Source organism: Haliotis asinina, chromosome 16 (genome assembly GCF_037392515.1).
Source record: "Haliotis asinina isolate JCU_RB_2024 chromosome 16, JCU_Hal_asi_v2, whole genome shotgun sequence".
Taxonomy (NCBI): Eukaryota; Metazoa; Mollusca; class Gastropoda; order Lepetellida; family Haliotidae; genus Haliotis; species Haliotis asinina.
The window spans coordinates 6,145,063-6,168,972 of record NC_090295.1 but is presented as its reverse complement, the minus strand read 5'-3'; the positions used below and the strand labels follow the sequence as shown (position 1 = coordinate 6,168,972).

The window sequence follows — 23,910 nt, the reverse complement described above, 5'->3', positions numbered from 1 at the left end:
GAAATGAAACTGATTCAAGAGTGTCTGCAATGACAATAAGATACAGCTGATTTCCAATACAGATACATGTACCTGTTAGTATAGTTAGTAGTAGTAACAAAATAATGTTTTCAATGGGGTTTGATATCGTGTTGTACACACACACACACACAGAGAGAGAGAGAGAGAGAGAGAGAGAGAGAGAGAGAGACACGCACAGACACAGATATATATACATAGTCAAGACTTCTGACTGTTGTATATATATCAAAAGTTTGTTATAAATCCTTTATGGTTTCCTTTAGATTCAAGTGCGTCAATAACCAGTCCAGCTCCTATTAAGACGGGGCGATTCTGTACTTGTGTACATCCTCGCATTGATAAGAATCAGTGACTTGTGTTCTCAGAGTTGGCGTTTACATCTGAACTCACCGGTGTGACTGGACTGGTGTTATGTTAAAAACCTTAATAATTTATTAGTAGTGTTAAGTCTACAATTAAGTTACATGCAAATTGTCTGGTTACACAAGTGCAACTCTATCATTTTGGGCAAACGCAATGAATTTCATGAGTAATCTAAACAGATATCTTCTTGTTATAACTCTGTTATTGTCCCCCATCAATAAACATGTAACGAAAACACATAAAACGACAGAAATGACATTTCAAAAAACACAACCGAAGTGAACTATTCGCACTCTGCGGAAAGTAAACACATTAACTAATGCTATCTATTTATTATCTGTCATACAACAGCTTATATATTTCATTTTTATAGCGCGGATTACCCGCATTATTAATCAGGATTGGCCTCTGTAATGAAACATAAATACGTTACAGGGCTACAAACATGCGCTCTAAACAACATTGGCATGCTTTTTCGCATTAATCGATTTCGCAGGAGCGGTTGCTATCGAACTACAATAATTGCTGCTTCCGATGCAGATGTTATTGTCAATCCTATTATGTTTAATTGATTCATTGCATTTCGGTTATTAAGAGCATGGACTCAACAATTGCCAAAGCACGTGGATATGGGCTTCTCACTGAGTGACATTCATTCTAAATGTTCTTTCGTTACAAGGTCGACAAATACAACCTTAGAACGCAATTGTTATATAATCCCCGTTCAAACAAAAACTCTCAGCAAATCTTGTTCTTCATCTGTAAGCAATAACAATGAGTAGAATTTGGCCTCACTACTAAACAGGTTTTTTATCATGGATATCCTTTAGAGTTTATAAATTATGTCACTGTCATCTTTAATTATAGGGTTCACTTTTTCAATATTTTCCCTGCAACCTGCCTCTTTGCTACCACCGTCGTGTTAGTGGTAAAGTAAGATCGTCATACCCTTACCATTCGCATTTATGGTTGTTGGAGTTTTCAGTAGCCAGTTTGGTCCATTTTTATTGCATATATTTTATATTTTCATTGTATTTCCATACAACTGTTTACAAAATGGGTTTAAAAGCAAGGTGGAGGCATGGAAGGCAATACACGTATCTAGGTACACAATACTAATCCACTGATGTTCTATTTTGGCTAACCTTTCAGGTTAAACCTTTCAGCTTTTGCACGTGAAATGCTCTAGCCAAACACCCTAATGGTCACTATCTTTTAAGTAACATTCAACAGGGGAAACCTGCCTTGAATATAATTTGTAGGCATATATCAGAGAATGCTTCCTTAAAAATAATATACCTTGTACACATGTTTCGGGCAGTACTACCTTGAATTTAACTTCTACAGATGTATACTAACATTTTAGTGCTACTTGTACCGATGTAACGTGAAATACTGAGTCGAACATACTGGGAAATGGTGTAATTATATTAAATATCCGAATTGAGGATTATGGAGGGTATTCTCTCTGAAATCAAGCTGTCTATCCTGCTGACAACAGAGCCACCAATATGTTATGAGCGAGTTACAGTTTCTATTTAGAGATTCAAATGAGCACGAGCAAATGGCCAAAGACATGTAAGTGAATTACTGGAATTCGGTCCCTTGCGTCTGTGCGTTATGTGAAGCCTATTTCAGGTGTCTCCTAAAGTGATATTACTGTAATAATGCGAACAGCGGCGTAAAACCACACCCAGTAATTCGTGTGGTGCCAAATGCACATCAATAAATAAGAAGTGGCTAAAGTGAACGTTAGGGAATAATACAGGCGGAGGATGTATTACCCATCCAAAGTTTAGCCTCAGTTAAAGTATTCACTATACCTATAATTAAATTATGTATATGGTTTCAATGAACTTGGAGAGACTAACTTGGAGAAACTAACTTGGAGAAACCAAGTGCAAACTTTATGCAGATGAAATTGCACTAGGATCATGAATCAAAGTGCTGAAAGACTTGTGCAAATATTGTGTATGTGAAAAGATATGTTTTTGGTGTTACGTTTTAAAATGAATTTGTCTATTTTCACTGATTTTCAGTACTCATGACAATAGTCTTTTCAACGTTACTAGTTTGTGTCACGGTACATCAGTTCATGTGTAAACAGTATCTTTAAACAGAATAGAATGTTTTGCAAAGTCTAGTTCAGAACACTTGACTGAAGTAAGTATATATGGCGTATATTTGTGTTATAATTACAGCATTTGAAAACAGCAGGATACACTTTGACAGAACATTTTGTCAAAGACATTGTTATTGCAATACAACTCAAGACTGACGCATGCCTTGCAAGATCACGCTTGCAATATCTGATACTGAGCAATGCAATAAACAGTTTCAGAACTGTAGGTGTTAACATGACGCATTCCGGAATCTTTGACAGGCAACTTTTAAAGAGGATTATTAGCAACTGCAGTGACACATTCACGTTTGTTTCCAAATAATATACAGGCCCTATCATTTGACTGAAAATTACTGGAGCTAATCTTTCGACACACCAATAATTACAAACAGTTAGAATACATAGTGCTATGTTGTCATCTGTTTCGAACTATAATACCATTCAAGCAAAACAGTAACTGTTATGTGCTAGAGGATAGAAACCAATTTATCAAATCAAAACCTGATTTATGTCAGTGTTGGGTGTGTGAGTGAATTTAGTTTTACGCCGCACTCAGCAATATTCCAGGGTTCTCCACATGGGCACTGTCTGTGAAGCCTATCTGTGGTGCCCACACACACACACACCCACCCACACCCCATCCCCCCCCACACACACACTCTGTGATATTGCTAAAATGTTGCTAAAAAAGGTGTAAATATATGGCGGCAGTCTGTAAATAAGTGAGTCTGGACCAGACAATCATGTGATCAACACCATGTGCGTCGATCTGTGCAACTTCGATACGAGGGCATGTGACAACTATGTCGAATTCCTGATCCCTATAGTCACCTCTTACGACAAGGATGGGTTGATGAAGATCATTTCTAACCCGATAATCACGATTCCAGTCGTAGGTATATAAATATACTTCATTTTACAAGGTGATAGATGTGTGGTTTTAATACAATACCATTGTTCGCAGACGGTGGTGCTGGCTTCAAGGATGATCCACAGTCACAGAAACAAATTCAGTTCAAAGGCTAATTTCAGGTAAATGCCAAATATCTATCTTTCTTAAATATTTCGTTATTTCATTTAGAGCATGTCGCGCTTCATGAACTTTGTGGAAAGGTCCGGAACAAATTATGCTTCCTTGCAAGCTATAAGTTATTACTTTCAGATTTATATCAACTGATCCAGATGTTATCTCTTACATAATCTAATCTGCTTCAGTCAGTTACCTGGCTCTGCGAAAATGTTTCTCATCTGTGAACATGTGGTGCAATGTACAGATTACAGATTACAGATTTACCTTTCATCAATCATTTCAAAGACTAATATGCGAAAAAGGTCATTACTAATATACCGCAAGGGACCTAATCGGGCATAACACACGGTAAAACGACAGCTGGGGTATTTGGCGATGACTGTGCACGTCCGACTAACTAAAAATATAAGACAACATGAACTATTTTACTCTTCTCTCCTCCTCAACGGGAGATATTTTCTGACGTGTGGCATCTTCACTTACTCAGAAAGCATGGATCTTACCAACCCGTAATGATCACTGTAAAGATTGCCATGTTGGGAATAGTTTAGACTCAATTAAAGTCGAACAACTATCCGAAACTCTGAAAGTTCCCGAGCCCCCTCAGCGTGCGATTGCAGCTTGACATGTTCAATTTGAACATGTATTCAATTTGATTCAGTTATCCATGAACATGTGCCGTATAGTCAAGTATTTGAATCCAATTTCAATAACAAAGAGTCTTCCGTTTTTCTAACAAATTTATGAAATGCTATTATTTCCAAGGATTTGTACATTTGCAGTTATTTAAAACATTATCGTTCCACTAATCTAAATCATTTGCATTTTGAAAAAACGTAAACTTAAATAAGATAGTGGCAGAGGATGACAGAATCCATTGTCACGCATTCACTTCAAGCAACGTATCAGGCACAGTATCCTATCAAATTTGTTCTTGCACTAAAAGCTTATCCTTTTATACATGTAATGAGAGGTCGTGGTTTTATTAATGCTGATTCACAGGTAAGTTTCATCGTGAACGTTTACTCCCAATTATAGCTATAAGGATCCTCTTGGGAAGCATGCAAAGTGCATTATGGAATCAAGGCATTGTCCATGTTTCTAAATGAAACAAAAGAGGTAAGATATACTGGACAAACGTAGTTATGTGTAAATTTGGAAATTATGAATAATAATCTATCTACTCACTGACACATTGATGAAATATCAATCATAAAAATAACAATATCCCTAACTTTGTTTGTCCAGTATATAATCTCAGTGTCAATGGTGATGTTGATGGTGATGTACCGTAGAACAATGCAGACGTGTGCACCAAGTACATATCAATCAGCAACGACCAAGTGTTTCTAGCTAAGGTTCTCTTAATATGTAAGCAGTGTGTCGAGGAGAAGGAATAGCTTAGCAAGGTATTTCTCTTGGATGGATTAGGCTGACAAAAAACTCATAGCATCCGGGATTTTGCCAGGAATACCGCTATTAATCTTGGAAAATGGTTATGACTGCAGTATGTGGGAGTCATCTCATTCACCAAATGTTATGGAAGGGTTCTACTTCTGTCTTATCTGTTGCTGTGAGGACAAGGGCTCTGACATCAGCCTGACGTTGCTGGGACCCCCCTGGCACAGTGGGACATTGGATCCTCCTTCCTGCATTTATCTATTTCTATTTGAAAACGACAATCATGATTATTGCGATCATTTAACAGGACGGGACAGCGTCAAACTCTAATTTCTGTGATGCTTATTACTGACCTCTTATTTTATTTCTTCCTTGTAGTAATGAAATACGCACGCTCGATCCATACAGGCAAGTGTCAGTGTAAGTGCCAGCTGTAGACTGGAATCTGATGGTTCATTCATTACCAGACTTGCAGATACATATACGAAACACATATTCCAGCCAAGAAGACTTGACAAAATACCCTCTGATTAATTGTACTCGCCTCATGTCTGGCCACTGTGTTAAAACAACAGCTGGGTTTTATCTGGCGCGGCTGGTGATAAACGGCAGGCGCAGATCACCACAGAACATCTTCTGCTCCTTACATTCGCAAACATTATATGCGTGTTTGGAAGAATAATGCGTGAAATCGAGAATGGAATGTTCACATTATATGTTTGATCTCGAAGAATGCTCTGACGTGCTCTCGAATGTCGCCACTGATACCGAGTCGTGTTCTTACCTTACTCCTAAGAAATCACTGTTTGTACCTAGCTAAGTCTGGGGCCGCTCCGTCTTACTACGTAGACTTGTATATGTGAAGAAAATATGTTTTGTCGTGATGTACTGTGCCATCAAATACACTAAGCAGATCATTGCGGCTAGTCAAAGAAGAAGAGTAGAGAGAAAAACATCTAATTCATATCGATCCCTGAACCGATTTCATGCGCACGGCCTTCATGTGTTCCTCAGTTGCAATTTGGTCCTTCATAATGTGAACTAGTTTCCTGTGTACGGGACTCCAGTAAAGCGCTGAGATTCATATCAAGTCAACGGATAAGAATGCTTTCGATTTTCATTCACTTCTCTTGTCAGGCGTTACGAGAGTACTGAATTTTAATGCTGGGTGAAAAAGAAACATTTTTAACAAAGTCACTCTCAGAAGGGGCCGCCAATTGTGCCCAAGCCTTGCCTGGTACAGGACGGAAGTCCTTGTAATGTTCCTGGTTGACCTTAGGCTGCCGAACGCGGCCAACAGTGCAATTCCCCTCTGCGACTTACATTTGAACCTGGTTTAACTTCCCCTGATATTTGAACTGAACTATATGATGGTTGTTGCTGAACCCCAGGCTGTAATAGGCAGTAGCATATATTCTTACTTATCAAAACAGAGTGTTTCAAATTTTCATTGGCGGGGAATTTCTCTACAGGAATAAGGAGAGATCGTATAGTACATTTCAGCTGCTGGATTTGAAACAATTAGGTATCCTATCAAATAAGTAGATAGGCAGCGTAGGGTTTGTTGACGTGGGAGCAGTTTTGATGAGAGGATAATGACATAAAACTCTCCTACGAGTTGACAGATCACGTTGAGTAAGAAAATGTTAAAGTATCCTCATTTCCACTGAACGTAACGTCCACCTGTTCTTGACAGCTCTAACCAATCTCAGTAGCGCCACAGTACCTGTAGACCAGACTCTTACGTGCAAGGGCTCTGTTATGATATCCTGTCAGATTGTTTGGAAAACGAAAACGAGGAATGCGGTATGTATATATACCAAAGTTAAGCTACGGCATACGGTTCACGCCGTTAGCTCTATTGTTTGTGAAAACTTTGGTCTATATATTTGGCCTATCAGCTTGTGTCGAGATATTTGTGCTAAAGGTTAAGCGCATCTACCCTCGCAAAGGAGACCTTGTACATCATCTTCCTAATAGGCGAAAGACAGAGAGCGCAAGGTAATCTAGACTTTTCTCATTCAGTAAGATTGTTTAGTGCCACATGTAAATGTCGTATCTCTGGCCACACACCACTACGGGTACCCTAGTGGAAAGAGCGTTCGGTCTTGACGCCGAAGATCCGGATTTGATTCACCACATGAGTATAATGGGTGAAGCCCTTTACAAGTGTCCCCCGCCATGATATTGGAATGACAGGGCTGGCGCGTATAATGCTCATGACATAAAATCCTATTCGGACGTTCCTGAAAATATCATTCCATCTGTGTTTTTTGTCTTTTTTGTTTGTTTTTGTTTTGTTTGTTTGTTTGTTTGAGGGCGCTTGAAACCAGGTCCCGTCAATCTACATTCATCAACTGATACTCACGTGCACATAGGAACATGCATGACAAGTAAGGTCCCTTACACTGATTGTTATACCATCCAGTATTCACTTTGGATAAACCTTTATATTAACTATCGGTTATTCGAACCATAGAAGCTTTGACTGATGATTTACCAATACAACGAAATTCAGCTGCGAAACACCAGTATTTTGGCAATAAAACTTTAGATCGGATGCATTTAGTAGTGTAAAAGACTACGTTCCTCATATATTACCCTGTTTGAATTTCGTTTATCCCTATTACAGCCATATGTCATGATGTAATTTATGGTTATTGGTTAAATATCACTACGTGTTTAGTCCAGGGTGTTTTGATAAGAGTTTTAGCAACATGCGTTGTTGTGACCACCAACCGGATACAGAACAATCACACTGTAACAGCTGCGAACACAAGGCATGTCATCTACACACGTAGTGATGTAGTCAGCAAGTTCAGTCATCCAGACTCGTTCAACCATGACATCGACACGTGTTGACTGATGTTAACCAAAATTATATTGTCGATGCAATCAAGAGAGTCAATTGTCCTATCACCCAAGGCTATTAATGTAATTAAGAGAACACCAGCAATGACTGGTCTCATATTACCATTTGAAAGATATCCGTCAGGTCAAATGACTAAACATGGCTGTGTAATTTATACGACAAATTCACCATTTATGGATTTATTTATCACCCCTGACAAAATACAAAACTGATCAAGTGTTATGGCCACCAACATCGACTGAAGGTAAGAAGTTACGCCGTTGAATGAACAGAGATATAATTAAATTCTATTGGAAAACTGCTTGCCTGTATTATTTTTCCGTTCTATCACAGATACTCAATATTTCAGCGTCAAAACAACACAGGACCTTACTAAATGTGTTAAGTCTGATTTAACATTGTGCTGCTTGAAAGAAATATTATTAGTCTATAGTATATTTTTATGCATGTAGATTAATTCTTTATAGGAAGAATAGGGCGAAAATATGTAGTTATTTGCGTTGATTGTCAATGACTGTGCCCTAGAGAGGGGATGGAATTTTGTAAAACTGTCCCCATGAGACGGAGTTAGATAAATTGGTAACCTCACATACAATCGCAAGCAGATGAAGGGGCGGTTTTAATTCAGCTAGATTTCATGCAAGTACCAAGAGCACTGTAAGTCCCCATGATCTCCAGCATCGTGACCTACCTTCAGTTGTTGGCGATCTATGGCCAGTCCCTATATCATGGAGCTGTTTAGTCATACGTATGTATGGTTACGCACTAGTTCTAAAAGACATTCTGTGTTATCGAGTGATTTTATTGTAGTTTGACAGGGATGTATTTTAACTAAGTTGTTTTTTAATGGACGTCTTTTATAGATATGATATGAAACATCGCCAATTTGACTTTCAGTGATTCACTATTGGAAAACTGCAAATATGCCATCTGCAAATGTATGGAAAGAGACGACAGCTATGACACATTATGACTAGAATCCATTTCCAATTTTATGCATGTTTGTCGAGTGCTTGCATTTGTTGTGACAGATGATTTTTAAGGGCATTTCAGCATTCTGTTAAAATTGTCTGTTCAGTGAGAGAGCAGAGTCCACATGCACAACGCGATCTTAGCGCTACAATGATTTTAACTCCTTTTCTCCAACATAGGTTTAAGATAGCCGTAGCACTAAGATGACTTTGTGCATGTGGGCCCTGAACCTTTGCACTTTAAGAACGATTTGGCATATTACAAACAGCTTATATAATAGTTTCTGTCTTAACTGCAAAACCTACTAGTTTACGCTTATGATACGCGGTGTGCTACCACAGAAATATCTACCACGAATCTCCGCTTCACGTCAAATATTCATCGAACGAGACTGGTGTCTGAGGTACGGAGTGATTAATATTTGGTACACATTCCTACAGCACATGTTGCTTTTAATACTGAATATCAACAGCAATCAGTGCGTGACGTTTGTCCCACATACGAGTATAACGCCAGCGAGGTGGATACCTGCAGACATTCCACACACACACCTGTAACGTATGAACAGTTAGAATTCATGCAGGAACTGATGGAGCGTCAGAGGAAACGCCTGTCTGCTGGAAACACAAGCTATTAGTTCCGCGACAGATGAATAATCCGTTGCACAAGGCATTTATTTAACTTGTGGCTTTCCTAGTTGTGTATAGACTTCCCAGTGCGCGTACAGGTTTACACAGGTTTACGCACCTGTGCATTTCGTGTCTCCGGAATGCAAGGAGGTTCACACAGGGAAATCCACCTGATCATTCACATACATCCTGTCTCCTGAGCGAGAAGAGGTTCATGTAGGTAACTCCAACAGGGGAAGTCATGCTATGCTTGAGGTTCAGTTTGAGATACTAAGAAGGGTACTATCTAGATCGCCTAGACATATCACGCCACACAAGAAGTCAACATGCTTTGATAGTTCCGTAGATTGCAGTAGTCTCAGGAAACTATATTTGTATCAAAATGAATGCAATCCAATATGTTATCTAAGTATAAATATATTCGATGTTGTAATTCACAAAGAAATTGACATATGATTGTTTTGAATATGTTATTCATAAGAGTTCCCTAATCTTTCCCTCCCTTATGTATGCATGTGTGCGTGCGTGTGTGCGTGCGTGCGTGCGCGTATGTATGTGTGTGTGTATATGTGTGCTCTCTATGTTTACCCATTACACATTTGCGTAATGTCACATGTCATGATAACGAGAGATGTCTTATCTGCAAGTAAATGCAAAACTCCACACGGTGGGATATTTGTGATTGATGCGTTGTCAAATTGATTTATAGTTGTAGAGAATCTTACAACAAGTCAAGTGATTACATTTTTTATACATTAATATCATCGCCAAAACCCCGTCTTCTTGGGCAGAGGATGAAAGAAGCAATATATGAATCGATCCAGTAGTCGGGTTTCCTGCATTTCATTTCCATCTCTAACAGACACGTCTTTGGAGCTAAGTCCTTCATGTTTGATGTACCAAGGTTAAGTCAACAATCGTCGACCCAGTTATATTTCTGGTGTTTAGCGAAACCCAGCTCATCAATGTCATCAATCTTCAACAACTCTTCGCGATCAGGGAGGAACGCCCTTTCATGAATGTCTCGAATTCCTTTCCGTGGTGTCTTGGACTCCGTGCCACATTGCTGGACTTCATACACTCTTGGTGGAACAGGGCAGTAACCTTTGTCCATTGTGATAACAGACAGATACACAGGCACCCACATGTCGACTATATCAGTTCCCTGGCCGTCCTTCAACACGCCCTAAAACTCTAAATGCCGCTAAACGATAGTACATATCATGTACTTATCTCCCCGAATTCTTGCCCATCGAAAACCATTCTATTTGGAATAACTGATTGATGTTCTGGTTTATTGTAATTCCATTAAAAGGAGCTGTACACCGTGGTGGACTGGTGATTTAATGTTACATAAGATCGTCATTTACGACTGCGTGAATTATTCAGAACATTCAGTGGAAGGCGACATGATAAAACCTGAATTTTAATGGCAGATTCAAGTCAATTATTTCGAAAATAATGAAAATTCCATCATACGACTCTCGAAGAAAGTTGTTAAATTTGATCAACGTTACAGCATTGTCTAAACTAAGGGTTTCAACACGTCTTATGGACGAGACGTGGAAAACATCACCAAATTCTACACGTGCGGTGCTCATGTGGATACGATATTTTGACTTGAACACGTCCTTTGAATTTATTAAGTGTTACTTTTTATGCTGTTAGTCTGTTCCTTCCTTTGACCAACTGATACAATGTCCATACGTCGTTTCATGTGCCGGACGTCACTGAAACGACTGAGTATGTGTGCGAAAACATCTGGAATCCTGATGATTCATGTACACATAAACACAATTCATGCTTTAACTGGAATTGTCTATTCTGCTTTCAGCGCTAATTTCTCATGGACATGTTTTGTCGGTGATATTTTTATATCTCTAAGTAGTTGTCAGAAATCATTGTTTACATTGTTCCGTCGCTTTCGTCGTGTCTTTCTAACTGGCAAACACATCCAGCTTATGTTCCTTTTATTGAAAGAGAGAAAACAAACCATGCATCTAGAATGGAGCTTTGTTGGACAAACAAGTGCGAAATCTTCGTACACAGAGATAACTGAAAAAAGAATAACGGCAAGGGAGACACTGTTGGCAATTTCATTTGATGACGTCATGATAGAGGATGTCACGTTTTGTTTCACAATGTATGACTACAGGCAGCATGATCAAACTTTCTGTCTGATATGACGCGATTCATAAAGGAAAATGCAAGTTAAACTAAAGGGCTTCGTATGTCTTTACTCGGCGACAAAGACAAATGAATACAGATGAATGTAGAGCACTTCAGAAGAGTGAAGGTCAAGACTACAATACACAGGGTGTCATAATTGTGATGAATTTTTTGTGTGCCTCTTACTCTCATTTTCATTCCCTCTGTCTTCAAACTTTATATCTATTGAATTTTCGTAAAAGGAATATTTGCCTCGACGGTTAATGTGCATGAGGGTGTATATAACTTTAGTACAGAAAACATTGACGACACGAAGCTCTATAAAATCAAGTTTATAATCACCCACATAAAGCGATGAACATACCGATAAGGACTATCCAAGGCTAAATCAGCTACAGCTGGTTCAGTAACAGCTGCGGAAGTCAACAGTCGATGACCTCTGACTGACTAGCTTGTATGTGTCGCGTTCTGTGTCTGTTATGAACAGTCTTGTTTGTCGCACTTGTCATACCCAAACAGTAAGTACACTTAAAACAATCATATTCATGGAGGGCGTTTAGTTGCTGACGGCGTGTTAAGAATGTAGTAATTAAAGGCTGTGAAATTGTGATGCTGACACGGGTTCGCGATAAGGTAAGCGCATCTCCCTTCCTATTGGTGGCAACCGATACAAACTCATACAAACGTAAGTCGACTGTGCACCTGAGAAATACAGGATCATATGGAAATTGCATCGGATATAGTTTTCACTGTTGTGATGGATTCGATATATCCTTCACACAAAATCAATTAAGATGAAGGAGTCTTCCATCTTTCTCACTTTGTATACAGGACAATTATGGTTTCCTATTGCAGTTCCTTCTACATGCAATGGGAGTATTAGTTTTTACTGCCAAAACGTCCGTATTAACCTGACGTCTAACCTAGTTTTTTCAGACCTCGGTTTGTTACCAATTTACTTTAATTTTTGATGATCATTCAACCGAAACTGACTACTGGCATTCGTTTGAAGTTGATGTCGGTCTTAGTCACGCTAACGTTCCTTGATAGTGGGTCGAAATATTTCATTAATTAACTTTTCTTATAAACTGTAACGTATCTCAAACAAGCAATAGGCAAAGCTCGCCTGTACCACCGAGGCAATATAGTAGTAAAGACAAATGCAAAGATGCATGATTTTATAAGTGAATTTTTTCGTAACATGCCTCTGTTTTCGCAGTAGCGAATGATTTCCCAAAACGATTAATTCATGTCATCACTTTTACGTTTCCAGCGCGGTTCCAGGTTTTTGTGTTCCTCAGGGAGTTGAGATTGAATATTGACGATACACGGGTCCACTAGCCAGACTGATAGCCTCTACGCGCATCCAACAAGCTTAATCACTGGGTACAACGCTGTACAAATGGAGTATTTTTTGTGGTTGTCATTATGCCTGGTCCACTAGGCCACCGAAATTTATCAACCGGCAGGACCTGGTATTCTCAGTCATGATCAAGATATATGCTTCGCTTGTTACCTTCCGATAGCGCCAAACAATGTCAGGTTTATCTTGAATTAATCTCGAAATTAATCCTGAAATGTAATTCAGTCCTGTAACTGTCACTTATAGCTGAAAGATTTACAAGCAATATTTCACGTTCAGATCACTGTGTAGGAAGGAAGTCGTAGGATGAGTAAAGTAGAAATGCAAGCACGTGTCCGAGTTATTTCCTGCTCTGGCTTTAGGTCCATCATGATTTTACTTTGAGTGAAAGCTAGCAGAACAAGAACAATTTCCACCCAGGGAGTAAAACTGCTAAAATATGGAACACTACGTGAGGCGTTGTATTATTGATGATCATATCGCGATTAATACATTATTTCAGGTACACTGTACAATGTCATTAATAACGAACAGGAAATAGAAATCTAATAGTTATATTTCTCGCGCCAGCTCTGTCATTAAGGTTCTGCATTGTTGTTTTTTTCTGAGTGCATTGTTCCCTGTTGCTGAACATGGTGAAATGGCAACATATGATCCTGATATATGATCCACAATCTCCTATGTTCCGTCAGTTGCTGGAGTCTGTCATTACAACGGTTTGACATAAATCCGATATAATCCATCTGAAAACAGACAGACACTTTTATCACAACTCACATGGTTTATTTTTACAGATGGTCGCTGAAGCTGTGACGATTCCACGTTTGTGCCATCCTTCATCTTGACATGATCAATCATCGACCATTCTGGAAGACTCCAAAAGACTCCATTCAGCAATATGGCCGCCAACGCGTCCCACGTCGCCATGCAACCGGACCAACCGGCCCTGTTACAGTTTTTTTCCTGGTTTCTCGGTATCCATGGTTACGCCAGTGTTGTTGTGTGCATATTTGGTGTTTTCACGAACATCTTCAACATCACCATCCTGACGCGACGTGACATGCGCACACCTACAAACATCTTGCTCACTTGGTTGGCAGTGTCCGATATCCTCACCATGGCTCCTTACATTCCGTTTGCTATACATTTCTACTGTCCCCCAGCTAACCCAAGGGTCAATCCAGAGAAGTTTACATATAACTGGATCATGTATATGTTATTCCTCATCAATATAACGGCCACAACACATACAATATCAAACTGGTTGGGTGTTTCCTTAGCGGTGTTTCGATTTGTTCAAATGAGATCAACGAGTCGCGGACCACTGGCAAAAGAACGAAGAATACGCCACGTGAAAGGTATAACACTGGCTGTGAACGTGCTGTCATCCGTAGTGCTCATACCCAACTACCTTACAAATGAGATCCAGTGGCGGGCACAGGACAACAACACGATAGTGTATGGAATCAAAGACTTAAACCTTGCAACCAACCAGACGAAAAGTATCGTTCTTTTCAATGTCGTAAACTACGCCGTGACCGCCAAACTCGTCCCATGTTTATTAATGATAGTGTTTAGTGGTTCCTTGGTGTACACTCTCAGTGTTAAAAACAGAGAAAGGAGACGGAGATTATCAACAAGCGGTAAGAAGTCCAAAAAAGATTCCAGACAAGCCACTACCACTAGGATGTTGCTGGTTGTTATAATTCTTTTCCTCATCACCGAGTTCCCCCAAGGCATTTTGATTCTGCTCAGCGCAACAATGCCTGGGTTTTATACCAATGTGTACCAACTTTTAGGAGATCTCATGGACTTCATAGCGTTGTTAAATAATGCCATTAACTTTGTATTGTATTGCATTATGAGTCAGCAGTTCCGAGCCAGATTTTTGGAAATGTACCTTCGCCGTGCAGTCCTGCATAAACCATTAGAAGAAAGTGGGACAACATCGGAGCGGTTGTGTTTGAAGGAACCACCGACAAAGACTACTTTAGCAGACTAGAGCCTTGTACACGAATGTGCATTTGAATGCATATGTTAGATGGTCAAGATCAAGATAAAAGACATTCTGAAATAAGGAGTATCATATTGGACTCCAACTGTTGGATTTAGAATCGAAAATGCAGATGGTCGCCATTCGTTCAGACTACACATTACCGAACTACCTATTGAAAGAACCAGGTCATAGTGTGTTGTAATGTTAGGGAAGTTCGGGATGTTTAAAGGCTAATAAAATCAACGTCAGGCAGAGATCAGTTTACAGATATAGACTGCCTAATGCGTCTAGAGACCGAATTACATAAACCTGTCGCGATTAATCCTACGTTAACAAAGCAGCAAAAGTTTTAAAAAGCGCTCAAAGTTTCCCCATTACAGAGTAGTAAAGAACATAGGATGCTGTCATTTCACTTTTAACGGTTATAAAAGATGCGACTACTATTCTATTGTATATTTGTTTTAATAGATGACATGTCACGCAACTTATAGAATGACTACACAAAATGGCATATTTTCTTTATTCGTTTCTCATAAATCAGAACAAGACGGCGTCGTTGCGAATAGTTAATGACATACCGAGGGGTTTTTTAACGGTTAACTACCTTGATAATTTTTTTCATTTTTCGTCTGCATAAAGTGTCCGTTCTCACGTTAACCGTTTTCATTAATAATAAGCAGTGGCCGTTTTTGAAACATTGTTTCGTTACCATATGAACGGTTCTTTAAATTCCACATCTACGGTCAAACTGTGTGTCATGGACTACATATATTATAACAATTGCGTGAAAAGATGCAAATAGATATTTTTGCCACACACATTGGGCTCCTAGAACTCATACGGCGTGCATAAATTCATAGCTCTCAAAACCTGTTTTAGATCGTTTTAACTCTGGAAAGACATACACCCCGTTGTCCTTCTATAAGACACATGTAATGTAATAAAAGAACGCAGAAGTGTCTGATTGATGTAGGGTGGTGCACAGGAAACACTTGTTCAGATGGTCATGATTTCTTATTTAACTGCAGCTGTCCAAAATTTATACAAATAAAGGAACACGTCACTGATGTGAATATAAATGCCCAAACGTGACCATGGCCAAAACAGACTTTCAAGAAATACAGTGAAAAATATTAAATTATGCTTATCGCAATACAAACCGCGTACGTCTTGTTCTGATGTGTGCGCATGCACATACTTTGGCCATAACGGCCATGTACAGGAAACAGCCCACATCCTTCAACCACAGCATATATTACTAAACAACAATGCCTGCCAAACGTTATTCTTTCTAAAGTCACTGTCATTCAATAACCCAATTTACAATCACTAAAACCCACCATGAGTGAGTGAGTGAGTGAGTGAGTGAGTGAAAATGTATCCTCACATCAGCAATATTTCAGCCATAATATCGTGAAGCGAACCATTGATATTACACATGATAGTGAACTTTAGATCAACGAAGGACAGTAATACAATTATATTGTCACAGACAGATGTTTAAACCAAGTAATTAAATCTAAAACAGTTTAACTAGAGAGGACGCTACAATTTGAAAACATGCTATAGATCTCCAACAACTGAAGGTAGATCACCATACCAAGATCCATGGGGACTTACAGTAACTTTCCTTCATGCATGGACCTTAGTTAGATTTACACCAGCCCCTGGTGATAATATGAAAATGTAGCCACAATCAAAAGAACGTGTTTACTACGATTAAGAATAATGGGTGGCTTAACCTTGACCTTGAATGCTTTGGAACTCACATCGACAGTACTCCAGCCATACCGTGACTAAACCTAATTGTAAAATATTAATGTGTGTGTGTGTGTGCGTGTGTGTGTGTGTGTGTGTGTGTGTGTGTTAGATATAAACTCCAATGAAAGACAGTAAAACTACTAGATTATCACATATTGATTTAAAACTAGCTGACATATGTCTTTAAAAGTAGAAAATATTGTTTGAACAATACAAAGAAAACTGGGCCATTTATCGCCAGCAACTGAAGCTAGGTCACCATACTAAGAACCAAGGGGATTTACTTTACTTTTGCTACTTTCATGGACCCTAGCTGGATTTACATTAGTACAAAAGCCATGTACATTATAACATATTTAGACACATCACGCATTGTAACAAACTGACTCATTTATGCCACACAGAGAGTGATGTACATTATAGACTTGGTCGTGGTTTGAAATATAGCGTTGTTCGCCTGAATCTTCCTACCGGGTGAAGTGCAAATCTCATGCAATACTCCGCCATACTAATGATCGCCACATGTTCTTACAGGTGACGCATGACATTTCTTCATAACGTCTACTGTTGTTGTTTTTTTTTTCTTTCTATTTTTTCATGTACTTCAGTGCATTAGTGGCTCAGAGATTATCTGATGTTTTGGCTGCAATGACCCCCTGCCAAGTCATCAGGTATCTCGCACAGAACACTGTCGCATTACCAAAGAATGTTTCAGCCATTTCTTTTCACACCCCTTGTGTAAATAGACGTTATTTGAGATGCTGTACATATCCCTCGTGGTAAGTGCAATTGATATACCATTGTCTTGGAGCACATTTTATATCATAAGCTTCAAAAATCACGATTATTCTTGAAGAGTGAAGTGTCCTCTATAGATATATTTTTTCGAGAAATGTATATTTTGATAAAGTGTGTTCATTCGAACACTTAGGCTGTAATACTTGTTACAAAGATTTAAAGTTTGTTTCAAAGTTTAGGCAATGTATATATCTGTATATAGCATGTGTTGTACATTCTGTCAGCATGGTCGGGTGATATTTGTTTAAAGAGATATGTAAAGAGAAGAGGATATCCCAAAACATGCCCACAGTAAATAAACATTATTCTTGGACAACGTTGCTAGTACAAGGGGAAGGAACAGCCGCGCGCATGCAGTTTATTTTTACACCAAAGCATCAGTTCTACAATCATGAAATTTTGCAGTTAACTGCAATAACTGAGTGATTTGTCATTTTTTTAAAATGCCATTTCTTTGTGTCATATGGTCCTTGTTTATTTCTTCATACATCTTCTAACATGACAATTCTGGAATCATAACGTGTGATGGTAACGTGTTCCCATCAGCGACCGAATCCTTTACCTGCGCTGGAAATGTGTAATATTACCATGCATACATCTGAGATGATGTCTGCATTTTCCAGTTTTATCGTCGCGTAGGTGTACACATTCGAGATATAGTATTTGTGGTTGCATTGCTAAGTTGCAATAGTTTGCATGCTTAAATTCAAATATTATACGTCTTCCATGAAAAAAAATAATTAATATCACGACCGTATATTTTGATTAATGACATTTTATGTCCCGGATGCACATGCACAGCCGTTCGTGTCTCGAAGACAGTGCGCCTGCCTCATTGTGTGCCAGTATCACTGTGTGTAGACAAATAACACCAGTATCAATGTTTCACTTTCGATCAAAAAATAATTTGTCTTGTTTATTCCGTTGCCCGTCCCCACCATTGACTGTGTAGACCTTGTTGATAGTATTGTAATACATGTGCCTTTTTCATACTTGTGCAGTCAAGTAGATAAATCTTTGGATATGCTTCAGTTCGAATTAGTAAGCCTCTGTACAATTGTGATTTTCCATATATGATGAAGATGGTTGACAAGTATGTATTTTGAATTGTAATAAACCCATTGCCACTTCTTAGACAAACGTGTGTTTGTAAATAATAATGGTATATATATATATACTGCGCAATTATTCATGCACATTGCGAGTTCAAAGTGAGATAATATCCCTAGTCAACGAGCACAGGACGCTCCTCGTCGAGAATACAACCGGTCGCCTGTCAGGCTCCCAAGAATCAAACATCGTATCATACCATGTACCCAGTTTTACTGCTGGATGGACAGGGACGTTTATAAGAAACCCACTTCCCTACGGCGGGACCACATGCATCACATGTGCTGAAGTCTCAAGAAAACGCTCAGGATTCAAACATGGTCACCATCCATGGACTCTCCGCGGTCCAACTTTGTTTAACTTCAACTGATTGTGACCTGAGTTCAAGGCACAGGACCACATGCAGGCATGTAAGCAAGTATCGGTTGCTTACATTGTGTATGGTCCTTACGAAGTGATTGTCATGGTGTCACCAAATGCCACACATTTTCATGCTCTGTCTTTAAATATATAAATTCAACATGCTATTGACAATATTCAGTGATGTGCTCATGCAGAAGAAATCATACATATATACAGAGACCATAGAACAGATCTAGTACAGTCGATGGATATAATTGGCAGATGCCATACTGGGGATACCATACAATATATAATTTCCATACAATTCTTTTATGTATACTGATCACGTAATATACACTGACGTCATACAAAAGGTCACTGAGTTCTAATCTAACGTCACATGCTTATTTCAGCCACATAGCGACGGAGTACAAACATAAGACATATAATGGATAATTGACGTACAACGCATATCGCAGGACAGCTAGGACATTACAATAGATGTCATGCAATGAACGTAACTAACAAATATATGTGAAAACAGTCCAATTAATGCAAATACCACAATATATCGATGGCATGTCCAGATCCTTAAAAAGCGAGTGACTATCTTGCTATCTTGGGAGGAGATGGACGGGGAGGTCCATTGTCGGGTCGTGTTTTTCCCCGAGTGTTACCGAACTTTATATGTCCTAAATATGACCTAAATATGACCATGACCAAAATATATGGATAATCCATTTAAATAAACATTTTATTACTACAATATAGATGATAATAATACACAACCTCACCAGGTTTATGGCATCCAATCTTAAATGGGTATGCTAAACGAACTGAGTTTTCAAGCATATTTTGCCAAACACAGAGCTAACGCAAAATGTGATTTCTAAATGGCATTGTGTCTTCATGAAGTTACGTCTTGGACTCGAAGTTTTGGGCTAATATTCCAAAGGTTCACCACACAATCCTCAAGTGGTGTTGTACGACAAAAACGACTTATTCTAAGATCTATCCATAGATCCCAGTGGATAGTGGTGCCAACGATTTCAGTACACGGACATTCCCTAGGTACGTAAGAGGGTAAAAGACTACCACTGTAGATATGCACAATATCGTGTTGGTAGTGCAGTTATCTGGTGAACTGTTTGTTCAGATGCTACACCACAGCCCGGCCCTAAGGAAAACATGCAACTGTATTTGTACATCTACATAACAATAACTCGCAGGAAGGCATATAGATGGAGTTATCACATATTAGTGTCAGGTTTGTTTGCAAAGAATATAGATCAACAATGTGTCACAGAAACTGTATGTATATAATGGAAATGGTTATGTACAATAATCTGCAATGTGTAGTTAGTTTCATTTTGAAGATATGTTGGATATTCGACGGTATGACTGGTGGCATGAAAGAAAACAAAGCACGAGCACACATTACCAAGCCCAGTCTCTCACCAAACCTGTTTTTTCAAATAAAGCGAAGAGTCCAAGTCCAGCTTAAAACTCATTACAGCTTAAAACACATTATTTTTCAAAAGTATTGATGTCACTGTCGTTGAAACATACTAACGATCCAAGGATGTCCCGTTACTGTCCTTCACATGGGAAAAGTATATGTCTAATGTTTTTGGAGCCGTGTCTGACATGTGTGATCGCATTACACTAGGAACGTTTCACGTTGTCACAAATGTCCATGTGAGTAATACCTTATCCCGGTGTCTAGAGTGTAGTTTTCGAAACTTTGAACCTCTCTATGTAAATTCATTTGACCTATTGCGAACAAACTTGTCATGGGACAATGACGTAAGTGTTGATTATTGATATCAGACAAACAAGTGTTTTATTTCAGTTGTGTACAATTCACCTCATGCTAGAATGAGTGTTTTCCAATCTTGGCATTCCCTATCATGCAAATGTACAGTGTCTGCAGTGGACGTGTATCTCTCTATACATTGTAATGTTCTAATGTCGCGTTGGAAAATGGCGATGGATACAGCCGGCGTGAGGTGCATATGAAATCACGTTGCTACCAACCAGGACGTCTGGGGCACTGTTTAGCTGCTTCGATAATCTATACTCAATAAATGTATTGGACGTTAAGTAAAAATAACGTATTCATATTACATTTATTGGATTTGCGAAGTGACGCGGAGATTAGGTTATACCATCAGTGCCTCGGCATCGCCGTAACACCCAAGCGTGTCAGACGTATTTCAATGGGACTATCGTCAGAGAACAGGCCAGCATCTTTCCCATAAAAATGTTTTATATTGGATAAAGCTATTGCCCAGGTCACAGTAAATGAAGCCACATGGGGGCAAAACAAAGACTTCAACTCTTGAATACTTAATTACTGAAACGTATGAAGAAACTTTTGCTTTGTACATATAAGACGTAATGACGCGATTTAGCATTTAAACATTCAAATTTTGCTTTGAGGCCTTAACAAGAAAATGGATTGCCAACTGAAGTTTTATTTTCTACGTTTATGGTACTCGAATTCAACTAGCACTTCCAAGGGCATCTATCGTATGAACAACGGTAACCATAATCTGGTCTTCAGTAAACCATGCTTGTCGCGAGAGGCGACTAACGAAGTGGGGTGGTCAGGATTCATGACTTTGTTGACACGTATCATCGTATTTCATTGCATGGATCAACATTCATACTGCCAATCAGTGGGTTATCTGGACCAGACTCGTGTTGTAACGAACTGCCACATACGGGGAATATTGCTGTGTATAATGATAAAAAACAGACTACCGTCATTGAGCATGAAACGAGACATTCTAGTGATTGATATACTAATCATCCATCATCGGCTTACGACGACACAGTATCTGCCAGTTATGTCCGTCCATCATGTTGCAAATCGGTCAATCGACAATAGAGGTTGCGTGGGCACATTCTAGCACGGGATCGCCACTGGAAAAATTGAATCTTAAAAAAAGCAGAATTAGACTTCATGCTATACGTGACATACATAAGATCTACTGAGAGGTAAAATGTTGACCCAATGTGTGACTCTGGTGATACCTTCATTGCTCATTATTTCCTGAACACAAACACAATTATATATGTTCTAAATGAAACGTGGCTTTCCTAACGATCCTTCATGAGTAATTGTTCCTTTCTTTAAAAAATCTCATTTTTACCAAAATGTGAAAGAAATTACATTTTCAATTACAAAGCTAATCATTTTTTACACCATATCAATGAAAATAATTTTGTCAAAGTAACAAGTCGCCCAACTTGATTATCAGACGGAAATGAAGCCATTTTTAGCGCTTCCAGCCGGCGACAAATTGGTCACTTCCATTATTTAACAGTCTATTGGAAAGGAGTCATGTCTCACCGTAGCTTATAGACCACATCTTTGGCTACAGGAACAGACTGTAGATGGACAAAGGAAAAAATTGATGTACTTATCCTGAACGTGCAAAGTGACACTATACTGCAAACCCTGCTTTCACAATGGCGGGTCCATAATCGACTTTAGTCTATAAGGTCAGCGAAAGTCAGCTGCCAATCTGTTGGACGACGAGCATCAGTGATGCATAACTTAAGGAACTCATTATCATATTTTTCCCTCAGAGCAAAGTCTTAATTATAATGTGAATCAAGTGGAGATAGTCTGCACGATGCACTACATGTATAGAATACTTTGGCGATTCATATGAACATTGCTCATACGCTAAGGGTGTTGGTTATGAGTATTTATTGACCCCGTTTCCTTCGTTTATAGAATACATTCCATTACGCTGAAGTCCAGTGACAACTGACTTTGGAGCAACATTTACAGGGTATGCCTTTAATTGTAACATTTCCACATACAATTCCAAATGGGTAAAAGAGTTGGGAGGTGGTAGCGTCCACAACAATCTGTTACGATGTGCTCCTGACAATCAATCCTTGGAAATTTGAATGTACTCTTCTTTAAACTCGTGAAGGTTTACGCGAATCCGGTATGTCCAATATGATTCTACATCTGTCTCGATGAATTTCGCATTTATTTATGTATAACATGTATCACCTTGACCCTGTAGGCAAACCATGGATAGGAACACTCTGAACAGAGAACTTTGGTCTTCTGACAATTATTAGCTAAACAGACAAAGCTTACTCAGAGAGTAACGGATGATCTGTCCTACGTTGCTGCTGATGTCTCTTGCCGGAGGCTCGAAGCGTACACCTTTCATTCTATAGTGACAGAAAATCCATACGTTCTAATTCCTTGAAATTTATTCTCTAAACATTATCGCTACTGCAATGTGACCCTATCTCCCTATTCTAGTGTAATTCTAGAATAAGACAGTGCATGTGTGTAGGCAGGTCATTCCAAGACTCAGAAATTCATTCGTATGTTGCGTAAGGTACTACATGTGTGCATTTTACGCCTTCTCATCAGAACATAGTGAAATGGCGATCAGGGCGGCAAAGTAGGCTTTGCGACTGACGTATTAGAACGTATCGGGCACGGGAGAGCCCTTAACAAGTCGGTTATGCATGAACATACTTTGAATTGGTGCTTTTGCAGCTAATGAATTTAGCTGATGCGTAAAACAACTTCAGACAAACAGACTCGTTCAATGACTAGTTCAAGATATGTAATTGGTAACAAAAGCCCAGAAGGATTTTCTGTTGGCCGAAACATTTAAGATTTTGATTTACTAGTTATCACACTCCAGTGGTATGAATTAACCAAACGGATTCTATGTTGCAAACAAAATATTAACTGTTGTTGTCTAAAGTCCTAGAAGGAACAGTCGCCGTACAACCATACAGATTTACATGCATGTCTACATGACATGGCGGTTTTCAGTATTGAAGGCCATGACATTAATATCCAACGTAGAACTCTATTTAAAGTTATCCTGAAGATGAAACATTTCGATGTCGCTACAAAGTACATATCCTTAAAATAAGTAAGTCGCAAGATGTAAAAAAACAGCAAGTAC

The 23,910-nt window shown here is 38.9% G+C and overlaps 1 protein-coding gene across 1 annotated transcript; it reads left to right on the top strand.

Annotated features, from left to right (window-relative positions):
* Positions 1–13,840: 13,840 nt before the first annotated feature.
* On the top strand, positions 13,841–14,944 carry LOC137268305 (G-protein coupled receptor dmsr-1-like). Its single transcript, XM_067802856.1, has one exon. It carries the CDS (start codon positions 13,841–13,843, stop codon positions 14,942–14,944), a length of 1,104 nt encoding a protein of 367 aa, XP_067658957.1.
* Positions 14,945–23,910: the final 8,966 nt, after the last annotated feature.

Excerpts from the sequence above, each read along its gene's own strand:
- LOC137268305 (XM_067802856.1), top strand. The coding sequence starts at position 13,841 with ATGGCCGCCAACGCGTCCCACGTCGCCATGCAACCGGACCAACCGGCC.